Raw genomic sequence first — 19,476 nt, 5'->3', positions numbered from 1 at the left:
ATTTCCTCTCCATAGCGTCCTATGGAAGCTGTAAATATCCTGTAAACATGGATGAAGCAGATGGTGGCAAAGTAATGTCTGCTCAAGTAAAATTAAGCTGCCACTACTGGATGATGTACAGTAGGCTTTAACACCCTATTGCATATCCAGACAACTTAAAACCATCTGCCTATGTGTACATTTCTTGCCGATATTATGTGATCAGCACTTACACGAACATGCACCCATTGTCGTGTTTGTGTCTCTATACAGGCTGTCACATGTGGAGCACACATGTGTTCTCCTTATCGAAGTACCTCTGCCTTCAACAAATGTTATGTCCATTAAATAATATCTATTAGTTTTGCCATTATCTCAAGAGATACAACATTGTAACTAAAAAAGGCTTAATATGGCGCTTGAGCATCCTTGAGAATAACAGAGCCGGCTTTCTAACTCTGGGGACTGAGCGGTCTCCTTGAGAACAGGTTTGACAAGATCATGCGTACCTATTCACTACAGTTCACAGATCTATTCACGGTCCATCTGGTTTCTAAAAATACAACACAGGCCCCACTTGACATTTCTCCTTGATAACCACATATTTATCATCAGTGCATATTTCTCTGAATCATTTTTTGGCCCCATGTTGTCCATGGTATCATACTATCCTCAATTAAAATGTATTTCATTAATGGCTTCACTGAACTTTCCTTCTTGTGGCTCAGTGATACTCAGGGGGACGGAGCTGATGCAGCTAAAAAGAGAAACATACAGTCAACAAAATGACATATCTGCTGTCACCAAGTCCAAAGACTTCAGTGTCAAGCGGTGCATTCAGGGAAAAGTTCTGCTGCACCAATTAAGCCAAGTACAAAGCAAGTCACCTCTTATAAGACATTGTAAAGGAAAGGTCAGTCCCTGTTTGTATAAGACTGCTCTGTATTCACCTGAACAGTGCATCACTCCTTTAATAGAAAAGTTGTTGCTTTCAATAAGATTCTGCACTTTAAAAGGGGTTGGTGGTTAATGCGTTTTCCACTTTTCATTGCAAACAGTTGCCACCCCACCGTACTGCTGCAGGGCAATATTAAGTGTGGCTCCTACCTGAAACTAACTGAGGGTGGGTGTTATTGATCTATTAGGGTGCATTCAGGCAAGCCTCTTAAAGGTTTTCAACGTAAATCAAGAAACAGATCTTGTAAGCCGGTCCCTGGGATTTGTTCAGGGGCAATTCTGAAAAATGCGAATCAATGCGAAGTCATCTGATCAACTGGTAATTATTGAAAGATTAAGAAATAAGATAAGATTAAATGTCTGAGGTCCTTGGTTTATCTAGACTGCTATTTTCCTGGCAGTGTTTGTACAAAGCCCTATTTTACAAGTTTGTGCTCTGATTGGTTTTCCTGGCACTTGCAGAAGCGTTGAGGAGCAGCCCACTGTGAGGATGAGTGCCCGGCGAGAGAGACCCACCTCAGGCAATGCACACACTGGACTCAGAAGGTAATAGAGAGAGCATGCAATCATGGCTTGAAAAAAAGAGATTAGACATCATTTTTGCAATCTTACAATATGGGACCATTTTCACGTTTACCTCCCTGCCAGTTTTTAACAAGCCTTCAGTGGTCTGGTGGCTGAAGTAGTTAGAAATAAAGGTTTTTGTTCACTAGAATTGAAGACAGAGGCAGGGACACAAAATAGGGCAAACTAAGTGAACCATGTGATCTACTGGCTTTGTTTAGTCTTGTGACAAGAGATGGGTTTGAGGATGTAAGCAGTAGATTTCTCTGGAGTATTTATATGCATGAATGATAAATCTGTAATTACTGACATAATAAGACTCTCATTTGGTATCAGAGAGCGCTTTAGATGTTTCATTCATTGTGCGTCATTGTGTTACAAGGGTTGTTAATTGCATTGATGGATGTCCTCTTGAGGAGGCTCACACTCAGCATCTTCGGTTTGTCGACAGTCTTTTTCAATTCTGACTTCCATTTATCCTGATTCTTATTAAATTGTATAGACAATTTTAAGAGATCAATGCCATAAACGAACACATTGATTTTAAAACAATTCAGACTAGCTGCGGCAAAACAGAACTATATTTTTGGTTTATATGATGCACACTGTGAATAAGGGCACTGAGTTAAATAAGACACATTTAGATTCCCATACTGTGTTTTATGATATATTAAACTGATTTTACACAAAGCATTATATTCTCATTGTTGTTCCAAAACATGTTCATTGTTTCATTCCGGTAGTTAAACATTTAAAATGCTAATAAAAACTAGTCAGGATATGACAAAAGCAGACAATTGAGTTAGACAGGCATTAAATGAGACATCAAAATAGTGATGTAATCTGTACTGGTGGCATTTAATTTTTTAATTTGAAATGCCTTTAGGCACAACAACATATTTTCATATTTGACCCTCTCTTCTTTTCTTTTTCAGCAACCGTCGAATTTCAAGGTACATTTGATTGTATTTTACAAAACAAATCTGTTATTATTTTGTGTCGCAGCTGTCATGGTTTTTTTCAACAAACGTTTTCCTAATTCTTTTCACAGCCCTATCAAGATTGTACAATTTGAAGCCCACTTTACCAAACTACAGGCTGACTCTAATTACCTTCTTTCGGAGGAATACGAGGTAAAATTTAGTTCAGGGTGACACATTGATTTGCTTGCTATCCTCCTACTGTGGCCTTCCTAAATTATTTGAATCCATTAAATATACTGCTTTCTTTTCAGGACCTGAAAGACATTGGTCGAAACCAATCCCTTGATACAGCACTTTTACCTGAGAACAGAGGCAAAAATCGATACAATAATATACTGCCCTGTAAGTTTCATGTATATGTATGTAATACTACCCTTCAGTGGCTATATTGTAAGCAATCATGATCAGAATGTCAGTATTATATATATAGTATAGAGTATATAGCAGCTTATTAAATAATAAAGTAGAACGGGCAAGGTGAACCCTTAAGCTTGTCCTATGAAACTATATTAAGCAGACTGAGAATAGAAAAAATATTGTTTAAATCTTAAACTGTATTTTACAAGTTTGGGGCATCAGCATGTCTAGAATGTTTTCAAAATGGGACTGTTTTTGTAAGAAACAATTTATACTGAAATGCATAGCAAGCACTTGTCTTAATGCTGGTAGAAATGCTGTAAAATGTGCCTTAAATATCTTAGTTGCATGTAGTTTAGTGTGAGTGTTGACTATATTTAGATGTTTTAGAAAGAACCGAACAGGTGAGACTTCTTTAGAAAACTCTGACACATTCCAATACCACTTTCCAGACGATTCAACTCGAGTGAAGCTCTCCTACATCGATGACGACCCATGCTCTGATTACATCAATGCCAGTTACATACCTGTAAGTGCATTTTTGTTTTGCACCCCTTTGTCTATATTTTCCCTTGCTGCGATACTGCTTAGTTTAGACAAACATATATTTGACCCTTATCAAGAAAAAGCTGCCAATCTACTAAACACAGAAGGCGGAATATAAGCCAGGGCGATATACTGTCTTGCCTCTTTGGACACATGCTTACAAGCGATCCATCTGCCACTTTGAAGCTCTTCAACTGCTAACTATGTTTCTTTCCTAGCCAACGAGAGAGAAACACCCAGTAACATATGCCCAGCCAAGACTACTAAACAAATGTGGGACATAATCCAAATATCCATCATTCAGAGAATCAATCCTTATTTTATATAGCGCTCTTTGCAAACGAGTCAGTGTATACATAAACTACAGTGGATATATAAATCATTAGACATGAAGGAAAGAGCAAATACTAATGCATGTCTACCCCTTTAATCACCACATTAGACAGTACAGTTCCCTTCCACAATGTTCTTTTTAACTATTGTCTGATCCACATAGATGTGATTAAATTGTTACATTTTTAGAAATGGAGAGCTGAGTTTTACTATTTTTGGCTGATTCCAGGGCATCAACTTCCGCCGAGAATACATCGCCACGCAGGGCCCGCTGCCCGGGACCAAAGATGACTTCTGGAAGATGGTCTGGGAGCAGAACGTTCACAACATAGTCATGGTGACGCAGTGCCTGGAGAAAGGACGGGTGAGTCAGGGGGCCACCTTCAGATATTGCTCTGTTATTGTTTCTATTTGGAAGAATATTCCCTAGGTTTCCAAAATGAAATAATTAAAAGGTTAGATGTCAAACTGTGTCCTGATAAACTTTCATATACTTGCTCGATGATCATTTTTTTAGCAGCCAATACAAAATATAATATCCTTATCTTGCCCTGAAAGGATGTATTCCATCAGGCTTTCAATATGCTGCCAGTGATCCTAAAGGGGGATAGCTCGTTCATTGTGCTTTATCCTTTGTTTAGGTGAAGTGTGATCACTACTGGCCCTTCGATCAGGACCCGCTGTATTATGGTGACCTGGTGGTGGAGATGCAGTCAGAATCTGTCTTGCCGGAATGGACCATCCGCGAGTTCAAAATCTGTAGCGTAAGATTATTGACATGTCTGTTTTTATTGTAAAGGTACAAAGTAAAAATCTTGGCACACTCTTAGTAGAATGTAGGCGTACCAGTCTTTTAAGATGGCTTCGTTTGCATGTCTCTTTTCTTCATTTTTGTTTACATCCCTGTGTCTTTGTCAGTGTTCTGCTCTCATGCCTCAGTGTATGCTCTCATTCCTGCCGTTCTCATTATTGTGTGCGCTACCTTTCTAAATCACTTGGCATGTCTGTTTCTCCGGTATAACTTTTTGATTTGTGTCGCTTCGTTCCTGATAGATTGTTGTAACAGCACCACCTTGTTATCTGAAAATAAAGGCAGGCGGCACAGAAAGCCGGCACATTCGGCGTATCAATATTCTATTCTCATAAAGCACTATGTAGGCTGTGCTTGGATGTTCAGATGCTGAGACTCTTTATTCCCCGTCTCCAGGAGGACCAGGTGAACGATGCTCGGACGGTGCGTCACTTCCACTACACCGTGTGGCCAGACCACGGCGTCCCAGAGACCACGCAGTCCCTGATCCAGTTTGTGAGGACTGTGAGGGACTACATCAACAGAACCCCGGGCTCAGGGCCCACGACAGTGCACTGCAGGTAACAACTAGATGACAATAGGAATGGGAAGGAGGATGCGTTATTATCCCAGTATCAGCATGTTTGTGGCTACTTTTTCTTCTTAAGACTCAAGGTGCTTGCCCTAGACAGATGGGCTATGGGAGGGAAAATTGCCAAGCTCAACTGAGTCTGCACATGATATTAATTTTTAAACACCTCAGCACTTCCAAATTAAAGAGTTTTGACACCCCAGTAAAAAAAAAATCCCTCAAAGTTGCAATGCAGTAGCACTTCTCACACTTTCCTTCTCCTTGCCACTTAAAATGTGTGTAATTTCTTCATTTTTATTCCATTATGCAGACTGGAAAATCTGTATTATCTATTCACTTATCCTTGGGCACAATTTAATTACATTGTGAAACATGCTTGTCTGAATGCAAAGTAAATATGCATTCCAGTTACGCATTTTAAGGAATACAGAAATGTCAACAATAATAAAAACATTCTGCATCTTCCACAGTCTTCTCAAGGAATGTAAATGCGCTAGTGCTGGATTGCAGGATGTAAATTTTGCTCTGGGTGAAAACATATCAACTACAAATAAAAATGACTGCCCTTTGGGGCCCTGTATTACCAGTTCTGAGCTCAGGAAGGAATGAGCTGTATCATTCCCACTTTAATCTCTGGCTCACAGGACTAGAGCAGACTGTGGTTGTTAAGTGAACATACTGCGAGAGGCTCTAATTGCCACATACACACGGCCCGGAGAGGAGAAATCCCTGGCCTGCTTTAACGCTGCGGCTGCGGTCCTGAGTCTGAGATCAAAGCACGCTGGTCCTTGATGTCATAATGGACCAAAAACTTAGATTCAGCCATTAACCAGTTAAGAATGGCATATGAACGGTTTGGGGGGGGAAAGGATAATTACTTACTGTGCTTAAGCTGATAATTCACTGTAACGTCTTACCTATTTCACCAAAGCCATCTGAATGTGCAGAATGCTCTTGTATATATTCAGCCAGGCATATTTTGGAATATCCATAAGCTTGATTCCTCAAGACGTGTTTGTGACTTGAATTTTATTTTCTCATCTTGTTCAGTTGTGTGGGGAGAAGTATCAGGCTTTTCTTTAATTCTGTTTTTTTATTATGGGTATTTGAGATACATACAGGTTCGAAAAGGTCTCGGTATTTCCTGCAATTTCAAGTCAGTTTCTCAAATTTCCTCATTTCTTACATTTCAAGAAATCATAATCTTTCCAAATAAGCTTCCTAAAACTGCATGTACTAGTCCTGTTTCATTTGGCGGTTGACATTTTAATTTCATTCTCCACTCCTCCGTGATCCCACACCAAGCTAATGCACTGCCATTACATTCGAGCAGCAGCACCAATAAAATATTTGGATATGTTTTATTGATGCAAACTTTTCATTCCCCCCCACTATAACTGATGCTTCACATAGATGTTCTGCATAACAAGTGAAGCTGATGTGAAGTAAATCATTTTCTTACTTGCTTATTCAGCTTTTGAGACTAAAAACTGAAACTATTTCCCACAGTGTGCTTTAAATAATATATCTCCTTATTGAATGGTTTGCTATTCTCTTTGTTTGCTTGGCAGTGCCGGTGTTGGCAGAACAGGCACGTTCATTGCCTTGGACAGAGTCCTCCAGCAGCTCGACACCAAGGATACGCTGGATATTTATGGGTCTGTCTTTGATCTGCGGCTTCACAGGGCCCACATGGTGCAGACAGAGGTAATTTACTTTTGCTGTTAAATTTTAGCATCTCCTGCAGCCTTTTTTAAAATTCTGAGAACCGTTCCTTGAGTTATATATCTGCTCTAGTTTCACAGTTGGTAAATGATCTCCTGAATGCTAACAACAAAAATACAGCTATCAAATAATCAAGCCATCATTGAAGCTCAGTAGTTCTGTACATTCTGAAGTGCACATCTAGACTTTAAAATCGAAACAAAAATAGTGTTCAATCACTTTTTAATCCAACATACTCACAGTTTATTTTCTTATGTGATCAAAATTAGTTTCACACACTTCTGTGAGAAGCAGGTCAATACCGAAACCTGGATAAAGAGATTTTCAGTTTGTTCAGGGTGTTTGTCAGTTCACCAACTGACAGTTAACTTATGAGTGCAGCCCGGCTCCCCGCACGGAAACAGATTCGAACATAAAACACTCTCAGGTGCAGTGAGGTGCAGGAAGTGGGCTTCAACAGGCTTTCTTCCTCTCGCAGTGCCAGTATGCCTACTTACACCAGTGTGTCCGAGATGTGCTGAGAGCAAGGAAACTACGGAACGAGCAGGAGAACCCACTGTATCCGATCTACGAGAACGTCAACCCAGAGTACCACCGAGGTAACACTTGGCACATCTGCTATCTCAGAAAGCCCACTAGAGACCATGCAATCTGTTCTTCTGAGTCCTGTTTTGTAAAGCAAGAGGCTGCTTCTGGTTCCTCTGCACTTCTATCTTGTTTCCTACTTCCAGAACTTGTGATTTCCCATATTACATCAGGCTATCCAATTTTATGGCAAACTTCTATCACACACACTAAGATTTTAATCAGAACGTGAAGTGCTTGATTGTCTGGATCTGCCTTTACTCATTATTGCCAGATATTTTTAGTAGGTGCCACAAAATTAAGTGTCTGTTTTGCCATTCTTGTGGCAGGTTACAACCTCTTCCTTAGGGGACTTCAGTTCTCAACCTGCAGTTTGCAGTTGCTTGACATTATTGCTTAAAATCAATGTATCTGTGCCTGACGGAGATAAATCATTTTCTTAGTATTGGGCTCACTCTCTCTATTTGCTAGTCGTTTTTCAGCAGTTCTAGATAGATGCAAGGACAGTACATAGGCTTAACTTGAAGGACCTTTTCTCATTTGTTCTCCCCATGTTTGCTTCTGCTTAGATTATTTCCCATGCTAACAAATAGCTGCAGCAAAAGCCAGATCCTAAAAGAAAACAAAAATATAATCGTAGTTGGGTTTTTCTCCATTTCAAGATATATTCAAAATGTGGCTTTATTTAAACAAATGTAAACTAACAGTCTTGGTGGTTATTTGTTTTGTCTTCAGATATGGTGTACACAAGACGCTAAAGAATGTAAGGACTGCCTCCCTTCTGAATGGAAAAAAAAATCCTTCTCTAATGCAGTTTTCACAATTAAAGCACTACAGGGACTCATGGCAATTTATTTTTTTAGAGTGTTTATATTTTATTCCCCCGTGATCTTTGTCAAAATTATTTTATTTAAGAGTTACAGAGTATTGTATATATACGTGCATAAATGAAGTATATTTATGTAAATATGTTTTTTATTTTTTCCATGTTTTTGTTACCTTCCTATAACAGTGTTTGGTTTATTTGATCAACTAAGCTATTATATTATTTGCACATAATTGTTGGAGCTCCCAAGAAACATGATCAAAATCACGTCTTAGGCGTGTAGGAAGCGTTTATGTGCCAGTAACCTCATCAAGGAGATGCAGCCTTAAAGCGTGTTTGTTCTGTCTGAATTAAAAAGTGTCTCATTCTGGTAATAAAACAAATTCCAACTCATATCGGTACAGTCATTTCTGCTCTAACGCGATAGCTGCATTCTTGTGAGACCTTGTGAAACAAAATATAGCAGGTAACACAAAGGATGGCACTATTTATTAATAGACATTATTCCACAAAAAGCTGTCCTGCTGTGATCTGCATTGTAGTCACTGTCTTCTAAGAGCTGCACCTGCTTATCAACTTCCCTCAGGATAGAAGACAGCAGAGAAGTGGAAAGCTCTCGTGGTGCAGCATCCTGAACTTCATCTCCAGCTTCCACATCCCCCTCAGCAACAAGTTGCTGTAGATCAGCTGTAGAGAGGTCTTCGCAATGGGACTCAAGCAGCTCTTCAACATCCTCACTCTCAGAGCAAGAGGAACACAATTTTCCATGATTCTTGGGAGCTTCTCTAATGGTTCAAAGCCTTTAACCAAAACAAACTCCATACAAGCAGTCCTTTGACATCATCCCTGGCCTCCACGATGATGTCACTAGCATTCTTGATGTGAAAGCTCTTCCAAAATGCAAGAACACTTTCCTTATTATCCCCCTCAGTAGCTATAATTAACTGCTTAAATGCGTGCCTTCAATAAGCTTTAAAAGCTGCTACCACTCCCTGGTCCATGGGTTGAAAGAGAGAGGTTGTGTTTGGAGGCAGAATTAGGACTGATCTTTTCAGAAAGCTCAGCAATGGTGGGAGGATAGCTTGGCGCATTATCCAGAATGAGGAGAATCTTGAAAGCCACCCTTTTTCATGCAATAATTTTAAAAACCTCTTCGAAATCAACAGAAAGGTCAGAAAAGTTTGCAAAAGTTTGGGTTTTGCAAACTGTGTTTACCTATTCATCAGCTTTACAGCCAAGAAAAAACACTGAGGAGTTGTAGTTTGTATAATTATAGTTTCAATGTACTTTAATAATGTATATTAAGCTGCTCATCATAAATTGGAAAGGTTTTTTCCCCCCTACAATATATCATAGTGCAGTTTATTAATCATTAGATGGAAACCCTCAAGTAGACAGGTCAGTGTTTTCCTGGATTACTGAAAAAATCAAAAAGATTAACCGCCATTCAAGCTACCTCTTGTGTTGTGAGTATATAAGAAATGTTCAGTGTAGAAGGAGACACTTTTTCTAGTGTGTTAATCATGCTGAATAACTTCATTTAGATGTTTCGGAAAACAAAAAAACAAAAGAAAGAAGGAAAAACTAAAATATTATTTTAAAATTGCCAGTACGTATCCAACATGTCAAACCCATTGTAATCTAGACTCAATGTCTGGAACGGATAGAAAATGTTTTTTGCTCAGCAGCGCAATGTACCTGTGGGAGGTACTCAGCACTGGAGCTACAGATATAAAAAATAGATTTCTATCTTGTTAATTCAGCCAAATAATCACAGTCGATTTCTCCATCTCATAAATAATACCAGTCAGGTAATATGCACATGTATTTTTAGATACTAATACTGCACTTTATATATTTAAAAATCACTTTATCCTTGACAAATAACCATTCCTTATTGCTTACCTCACCCTGCAACAGCATATATCTTAACCTTATGCTTGAGGGAGGTAGTAAGCCCCCGAGCCCCCATCAGATGATAGACAGGAGTTACGGCTTTTTAGATAATCGTGTAGAACTGAGATAGAGGGACAGCATTTTTCGATTCATTTCTATTTATGAATTGCAATTGATAGGGACTGTGTTAATCTGGGCTGCGAATTATTTTAAACTTTTTGTTTTTTCTGTTTTTCATTAAGAAGCATGTCATCCGCAGACTTCCATGTGGTTTAGACTGGATCACGATGCTTTCTTTAATCAGGCTTTTGGTGTATTTAATTCATCTCTGAGACAAGGGCAGTCTCATTGCGTGCATGAATGGCAGAAAATCTCCTTAATGCTGCTAACACACGCACTGCTGGAATAGTTCTCGAAAGATAGGAATCAGTCAGCTGTGACCACCCACACGTACATGGCCACGAGATAATCCCATCAGAGGCAGCAATGCAGGCACATCATCCACTAACATTGCGTTTGTACATTTGAATACTAATTGTACACTTATTTCTGACTATGTCGTTAAAAACACTGCGTATATGTGTGTTATAAAAAGGTATTGTATTAAATATGGAAACAGAAAAAAAAAAAAGTGAAGATAGATGTTTTTTACGCCATCTCGTTTCATAAAAGACAATTATCACGGGGCACTGGGTCAAAGATAACTCTAAGGCCACTGAAACCGAGTCAACAATTAAAGTAAATTGCGGTGGATCAGTCCAGCTTTTTGCATCTCTCTCACACACACACAGTTTAAGAAGCTTAACAGCATAATTATTACTTGGAAGTAAAACACTTCCACCCCCATTAACAGAGGGCATAGACAGTCCTGCTGAAACCGCAAAGCCAAAGCAACAAGTTAGCACTGCCAAGCAACAACTTGCCACCACCATTTTCCGACAGGAGATTGATGAGTCATTACACACTTTGAATTGGAATTATCAGCAAAATTACCTTATCTTAATTCGGTCTGCTTGAAATTGCAATTTCCTTTGGTAGGATTTTGTAATATCATGCCTCCTTTCTTTGAGTCACCGTTGTATGCTTTGTGATGAACACGTGTTTTGTGTGTTAGTGTGAGTGCATGTGTGTTTGCGGTCTCTTTGTTGTCGCAGTTTAGCATAGTTAATTTCATGATGTATGAAAAAGATTAAGCACTCTGAGGGTCCTCTGAAATAAATGCATGATGTAGCACACCTTTGATCTGAGTATTTCCAAATCATGGAAAGCAGGTATAAATTAGTTTATAACTTATTGAACGTTCATGACTGCTGTTGTGTGAGTCTTAAGAAACATTCCAGGGCTCTAAGAATTGTGTAGCTATTAAACACAAGTTCGCTTATATGATGCATTTCTTTCTGCAATTTTATGTAACCAAGTATGTAGCAATATGTATCGGTCGATATAAGCTTTGTACACAAATGTATGAACGTATTTTACATATACAGCAAATGTCACTGGATAATACTGACCATATTAAAATCATGCTTGATAATGCTGATAATGATTGCTATTATATGTCTATATGTATATGTATATACTGTATTTGGGCTTACAGAACGAAAAAAGCAATCCTGCTGTATGCTTACAGTATCTTTGCCATTTTTCCTTCTTATTCACATTCTCATAATGGTTGTAAAAAGGTATATTTGCTGCTCTTTTGATCACTATTATGTGTTGTATAGGACTCAAAATAATGGCATATAATATTGCCCGATCACTTGCAGTTTCAGAGAAGTGGTTTGGTGTTAAAGGCCCAGAGGCTGCAGTTTGTAAGAAACCGCAAGAGCGTTTCTTTGTTCAATGCAGTGAGAGCTGTGTAATTCACAAATGGGAGGATTCAGATGTTAAACTCTGCATTTATGGCTTCAATGTGAAAAACATGTAATGCTCTTGTCTGGAAACCTCAGATTATTTTATGCAAATAATGCGAACCACCAAAGAACTGGCTGCAGTGAAAGTAGCAACCCATATGGAACATATATATATATATAATAGTAGATGTGTGTCCCCGTGACCCACATGGATAAGCGGTTTCAAAAATGGATGGATGGATGGAGTAGATGTGTGTGATCATTATGTTTTAGTCTGTAATCCATATTTTAATATATTTTGTTGAAAATATATAATACATATATAGATTAACTACCAGAAAAATATATTAAAAATGTATCACATATATTTGAAATACACAAAAAATTATAATATAAGGATTATACATTTCTATACTATATTATATATTGTTCTGTATGGGAAAACAATGAGTGGTGTGGTTTCTGACCTATACTGTGCTCTTCTGTGCACCACATGAGCTTAGACTCCAACCAAAGCAGAAATCCGATAGTAAAATACAAATAATAAATTAACAAGTCAGTTTAATAGCACAAGCACAGACATCATGTGGTGAAACTGAAGGAGAGAGTAGAAAAGCAAACCTTAAAACAAAAGATTGAGAAGATTTCCAATTATCAAACTAGCAAACATATTGTATTTCGCAGTATATCTTGCTGAGTATAATTATTCTCTAAAGAGATGTAATATAATGTGTACTGTTAGAAAAGGGGATTCAGACATTTCTTAGCTAATGGGTTTGAATTACTAAGTGGTTGTAAAACAATTGCTGCATGAGCCGTATGAAGCATCTCCATGTGGATCTGGAATGCTACTGAGTTTTGGTCGAAGAAGTTATGTTTAATGTTGGTATATTGTCTTTGCAGATGAAATGTACACTGTCTCTTTAAAACATACATTTTATGTCATAGTTAGGAGGCTTTCAAAAAGCTTCCTAATAAAACCAGCTATGTATGTTACATAATTTCAGCACTCAGTTATATGTTCTATGAATGTTTTTTAAATAAAGATTATTATAAATGATGTGAGAATGTCCTTTTTTGTTTAGGTTTTTCACATACATCCTCCGCCATAGGGCCTAAGTCATCCTGTTATTTTCTGAGCTCACTTGACCCAATAAGACTTGATTAGTAATCTTTCATGTTTGTTTGTTTTGTACCTCGTAGAAGCTTGGCTGTTAGTTGGTGTGTGTGATATACATTCATAAGTAAGAGTTGTTTGGTTCAAAATCAGACCTTGGGATGCTGTTGGTGAGATGAAAGCGTTCCTTAATATTCCCTAACCAGCCATTAGTATTACTTCTCATGGGAAGTATCTGGGTGGTACAAATGTCAGGTCTTTCCTTGCATCCTTTAGCTGCACTTTGATGCTCACTTTACCTCTGAAACTAAAGGTTTCCTTCTATCACTGTGGGTAAATTAGACCTGGAGAATCTTACAGGTCTGAAATATGGTGCAAGATATTGTTTCTGGTAAAAGGTCAAATGGTAACCTAATGGAAAAAGTTAATATATTTCATGTTGGTCACGTCCTCACATGTTGTTATGTGAATTGTCACGTAAAGTTTGACTTTAACCTGAGACCTCAGGAGAGTGCCAAGCCAAGCACACTCACACTGGTAAAGCAGACGGTAAGTAAAGGAAATTCAAGCATTTTATTTGAAAATAATAATCTTTAAAAGTGATTATATTCTAGATATCACTCCATCCCTCATTACTGAACATATTGCAATTTTAGGAACAGAACTTGTAGGTATTTATACTATATTTTATTATGCTAGAGTGACAATGTTTTTCAAAAGACAACATGAGGGCAAGATTTCTGACCTTCAGACAGGCCAATTGAATAACATCCTATGAGCAGTAACTTCTCAAAAGAGATATTTAAGATCTGCACAGTTTAATTTTAAAAAGCATAGTGTAACCTGTTCTTACATGCTTTTCATTATCTTGCCAAAAGAAAAAGAATGGCTCTGATCACATTTTTTTCTGGGTTAATTTAAGCTACGTCTGGCTGATATCCACGAGCCATTCATTTTACATCCGCGCAATCTGTCACTTTAAATGTAACATCCTTTCCGGTGACCATGAAGCACAAACCCATTGATTATGTATAGCTACAGATGTGGCTGAAAGTATTGGTACCCTTGCATTTTATTCAATTAATGCACCATTTGCCCTGAAAAGTGATGAAATTAAAACATACATCCATACATGCATGTCTTTGTTTTGCAGTGGAACAAAGCAAAAAAACTGTACTGAAAAAAAAGTACTGAATTCTTGCTTATTCTATAAAGACATTCTAAAATGGAAAATATGGAAAATATTATTGATACCCTTTAGAAGTTATATGAAATAATTGTATTGTAGTGATACCTCAAGACCATCTCTAAAGAGCTTGATGTTCCTGTGAGCACTGTTGCCCAGATTATTAAGAAGTTTAAGGCCCATGGGACTGTAGCCAACATCTCTGGACATGGCCGCAGAGGAAAATTGACCCAAGAATGAAAAGAAGGATTGTTCAAATGGTGGAGAAAGAACCAAGGAAAACCTCAAAACAGATCCAACCCAACATTCCAGCTCAAGGTGCAACAGTTTCAAGTCGCTGTCTGAATGACAATGGACTCCATGGTAGAAGACATCTCTCTAAGAGAGAAACACAACAAATCCCAACTGTAGTTTGCCAAAATGCATGTGGACAAGCCACAGTCCTTCTGGGAGAATGTCTTTTGGACATACGAAACAAAAGTAGAGCTTTTTGGTAAATCACAACAACTCCATGTTTACAGGGAAAAAAATTAAGCTTTCAAAGAAAAGAACACCATCCCTACCGTGAAACACGGATGAGGCTCAGTAATGTTTTGGGGTTGCTTTGCTGTCTCTGGCACTGGGTGCCTTGAATCTGTGTAGGGCACGATGAAATCAATAGACAATCAAGGCATTTTGGAGTGAAACGTACAGCCCAGTGTCAGAAAGCTGTGTCTCAGTCACAGGTCATGGGTCCTCCAGCAGGATAATGACCCAAAACACACCTCAAAAAGCACCCAAGAATGGATGAGAAGAAAACATTGGACTGTTCCGAAGTGGTCTTCTATGAGTCCTGATCTAAATCCCATTGAACATCTGTGTAAAGAGCTGTAACTCACAGTTGGGAAAAGGCCCCCATCAAACCTGAGAGAACTGGAGCGGTTTGCTCAAGAAGAGTGGACCAAACTACCAGTTGTAGAAATCTCATTCAGAGCTACAGACAGCGTTCGATTGCAGTTATTGTCTCTAAAGGCTGCGCAACAAAATATTAGGTTAAGGGTCCCAATATTTTTGTCCGTGCCATTTTCATTTTACTATTTAAAGTAATGTGAAGTAATCATCAATCAAAAGAAAAGTTTCTCTTCTACTGAATGTGAAATAAAGAATGGTAGATACCAAATACTTTTGTCAATTTCTACTTAGATCAGAGAAAATTGTGAGTTTTTTTTTTTAAGTGGAAGGGTACCAATACTTTCCGACATGTGTGACAAAATAACAACAGAGCTGTTGGAAGATTTGTATTAGTCTAAATCCAGCCATTTTTCACTCAAGAGCTTACTTAATAAACCCCAAGATGGTATTAACAATCTCAGTTTTACATTGTACCTGTTTTAGGGAAGATTAAAAACAACAACTTAAGGAAAGGAGTCGTAAATTTAAATCTTAATTAAACAAATAAGTCTTTGATTCGAACACCTGGGGAGGGAGAACGTGCAGGATTGATGCAGCTGTTGCTCTGCTCTGCTGCTTTCACTGTTTCTAGAACATCTGAAGCCGATCGCATACTTTGTGCTGCTGTCAATGACATCAAACACTCCGTCTCACAATCTTCAGCAACACTAAAGGGCAACAAATGTTTGCTTTTTGGTTGATTTTGTTGCAATTCATTACTGAAACAGTAGACATAACATTATGACACGGTACTGTTTCGTTTGTGTGTTTTGGGGTGAAAGGAGATTAGTGTGGGCTAACATTATTCTGCTGGTGACTGAATGCCTGAGGCCACATCCGTTTCTGACCACTTGGCTCTGTCAAGCCACTGTCAAATCACTCTGACTGAGATCTCTGGTTTGCCCACCAGCTCCACCGTCTTACTATCAGGGACAGCAATTGTACACACGTCATTCAACATGTTTTTATAAGTGTAACTGTCTCCATTCTCTCATAGTTCTGTGTTGCAGTCTGGAGCACAAGGCATGGTGTGATTATAATAATGCTTCTTAATACCTGAGGATGTCAAATGTAAAGAGGTTGATTTGTAAGGAAGTCAGGCAATTTCCCATATGCACAGCCTGTCATTTAAATGCCATACCATACACAAAGCGTGTTTTTATGGCGTACAATATTCTTTATTTACTCAGTGGGATCTTTGCTATTGCATATACTATTTTAAAATTACAGCAGTCTATCCAGATCATTGTTAATTATGAAGTTTTCCCAAAGTGAGATAGTACTGTCAATCAATCGGGATCAAAGACACGCTGCTGTGATTGACTGTGCGTGCTCAGCAAGGAGTTCAGACTGAGCTGCATTTCAACAGGGGAGGGCCAGAAATAGGCCTCCAGTTACAGCACTCATTTTGTTAATTGAGTTGATTGAAAAAACATAAAAAATAACTCAAATCAATGGAGAGTACAGTAATACATGACTAAAGCAGTTTCACAATTCAAACTATTTTTAAATTTGGTAGCAGCTGTTCCTATCATGGTAGGATTTTGAAATCTTGAAAACTATTCTAAAAATGAAACACATCTCTCTCCTCCCAGGATGCCTATAAATACTGGTATTGCAAGGAGGTGGGGGGGGAGAGGGGTGAAACAAAGTGTTAAAACATCAAATGAAACTGAAAAAATAAATTAAAACTTAAAAATAAGATTTGGTATAGAATCTACTCATACATTTTTGATTTGTGCTCATTAGTAACCAAAATGCTTCCGAATAGAGAGAATGAAGTTGAATGCAATGTATTATTGAGAAATAAATCCTTCACTAACATCCAGTGCATCCTCCTTGTCAGATGCCCTTCTGCTGCACTATTCAACTTTGACAATAAATTCACAGAAAAGTAATAATGTTCTCAAGGTGTGAGGACGGGGTGGATTTAATAAGAGACGCCCTTTAACTCAGGGAACTTTTACTTATCAGTGGCTTAATGAAAAAAAACTAAAAAGATCAATCACATTACATAAACCCAGATGTGGTTCTTTTGGATACCAGCCTTTTCCTTTCAGGATACTTTGAGTGTGAGAAGTGTGTCTGAACATTTCGATATGTATTTCGATGTTTCTGTACGGAACAGGAAACAAATCTTCAGAGTGATTTGTGATAACGGCTGCAATGAATCCTGTGCTTTTGTTTTTATGCAGATGATCCCAGGTTTATCAGTTTCAATCTGAATACATTAAGGGAGAGTGGGGGAAATGTAAATGTAAATTGTTTCAGCTTGTCCTTGTGAACGTAGCAGTCTATCCTGGGATGACGGAGTACCAGAAGCCAACACTTGAGAGCTGCAAGACATTGTGGGTCTCTCGCCTCGCTCTAAACTCACAAAATATTTACTTAAAAACAAATTAATATTTACTCCAGATCCTAAGAGTAGCTGCAAAGATGGTGACACTAATAACAAATACAAATGCTTATTACATGCAGTTATGGCTTTGGAACGGAGGAAGAAAATGAGTCCTTTGAACACACTGCTGTCGGGAACATTTCCTTTATTATATTAACCTCTTAACGTTTCTTTAGAAGACAGTATCTTATAAATTACTATGACAGTTGCTGCCCTGCGTGTACAAGATCCCGATAATTCCTAATGCAAGCACACTTTCATGGGATGTCTTTAGCTTCCTGCCATGATGCTCCTTATTGTTTTGCTAATATTTCTCTGTCTTCTGCTCCTTCAGTCTGAAACCTGGCACTGTTTGTTTTTTTAAAAGAAAAGGTTTATTACAAACCAGTCACGCTCTCACACATAGCGTGATTCATTAGGGACCAATCAGGCCTAAAAAGGTATCTTGTCTTGGAGATAAGAAGCTAGACTGTTGGCACCTACAGACACAGTATTAAATACAACAGAACCGTATTGCGGAGACGTTAATGTCATACTCTGTCAAGTCATGTTATGCGTGATGAGTCACTGGAAGCACAACCGTCTGGATGGAGTATGGGATCATTAGGCTACTGAGCATAGGAAGTTAAAAACAAGCTAAATGATTTCCTCTCATGTATTCTATAGTGTCTGTGGTGGCAGTTTGACCCCCCACCCCCATGGAAAGGATGTGCAAAAACTGTCAGGGTGTACAGGGTTTTCACACGTTTGTTATACATGTGTAAAGTGATAAATAGACAGCAGTGTGATATTTCCACTGTGCTGAGAGTCAACGTCAGCCCTGGTGTGCATAAGCATGTGGCCTACAATTATTTTGGGGTGCATCATCACAAGTTTCACCAAGTGTTTGCCCGTTTGACATGCGAGACTCAATGGGAATTCTCCAGGTACTAACTTGGCACACTCTGTGTTCATGAAGCAATCTTTTCATCAAAAAGGTTACTGCGTCAAAGACTGGTACCTTCCACAGTGTCCACACATTCCCTGCAATCCACCGAGGACATGCCCAAACAGGTGTGCTCTGCTGGTCTATAAAATCCCCCTTGTGCTCACAGCAGTGATCTTAGTGATCCATGTGTAAGGATATCATAAATTACTGGAATTAGAATCTTAGTTTCATCGTTCCCAAGCGGACACCTTATTGTGAAGATATATTTCACCGAGACTCTAAGTGACAGCCCTATTTTAAGCATGCCCTTGCATACCCAGAGTCTAAATAATTAAAAACAAAATAACAAATTCCCTTTTTGGTACTCTTCGCTGAGGCACACATTCTATTGGTTCACACTTTAAATATTGCATTTTAATTTGGATTCATTTCAAGTTCTTCTTCTTCTTTATTTCTTAGCAGACGCCCTTGTCCAGGTCAAGCTTCTGACAAACACTACTTTTCCACTTTCCACTTTTCAGAATAGTTGAGTTTCTGACCTTAGCGGTATTCTTTCCATCACTACCACCTCTGCTTCATGGTTCCATGTTTTATACCAAGGTTGCCCAACTCAGGTCTTTTTGGACTGCAGTGTCCAATGGTTTTACTACTACAAACTTTTAATGACATTATTCAAGACCATGATTGTGGCCTTTTGGGATAATATTGAGGGACTGGCATTGTTTCTCTGGCTGTAATAAACCCAGACTAAAGCTAAAGATTGATCCTCATCATTTATTTACATTGAGAACACAATGCGCTAAGCAACAAATGAAAGAGCATCCCAGCTGAGATGAAGGATAGATCAATTCTCAACTTACATTCATTCAGTTGTGTGTTTTTATAATGCTAGGTGAGGGGGTTGTGGGTAAAGGAGGGACTTTCAGATGAA

The 19,476-nt window shown here is 38.5% G+C and overlaps 1 protein-coding gene across 4 annotated transcripts in view; it reads left to right on the top strand.

The window, feature by feature from the left end:
- The window catches only part of LOC136771287 (receptor-type tyrosine-protein phosphatase beta), a 42,236-nt gene extending 29,190 nt beyond the window's left edge, over positions 1-13,046 (top strand). For 2 of the 4 annotated variants that reach the window (XM_066723481.1, XM_066723484.1), the window contains 11 exons: positions 1,399-1,482; positions 2,436-2,453; positions 2,552-2,633; positions 2,735-2,825; positions 3,293-3,369; positions 3,949-4,083; positions 4,361-4,483; positions 4,927-5,090; positions 6,673-6,808; positions 7,305-7,425; positions 8,147-13,046. In XM_066723481.1, coding sequence (XP_066579578.1) covers positions 1,399-1,482; positions 2,436-2,453; positions 2,552-2,633; positions 2,735-2,825; positions 3,293-3,369; positions 3,949-4,083; positions 4,361-4,483; positions 4,927-5,090; positions 6,673-6,808; positions 7,305-7,425; positions 8,147-8,169 — 1,054 coding nt within the window. In that variant the 3' untranslated portion in view covers positions 8,170-13,046. The remainder of the gene's footprint in view (positions 1-1,398; positions 1,483-2,435; positions 2,454-2,551; positions 2,634-2,734; positions 2,826-3,292; positions 3,370-3,948; positions 4,084-4,360; positions 4,484-4,926; positions 5,091-6,672; positions 6,809-7,304; positions 7,426-8,146) is intronic. The other 2 variants (XM_066723482.1, XM_066723483.1) reach the window with 2 other exon arrangements.
- Positions 13,047-19,476: the final 6,430 nt, after the last annotated feature.

The sequence above is a fragment of the Amia ocellicauda genome, chromosome 15 (assembly GCF_036373705.1).
Source record: "Amia ocellicauda isolate fAmiCal2 chromosome 15, fAmiCal2.hap1, whole genome shotgun sequence".
In the NCBI taxonomy this organism is placed as follows: Eukaryota; Metazoa; Chordata; class Actinopteri; order Amiiformes; family Amiidae; genus Amia; species Amia ocellicauda.
Note: the sequence above shows the minus strand (reverse complement) of the source record. Positions and strands in the feature narration are given on the sequence as shown.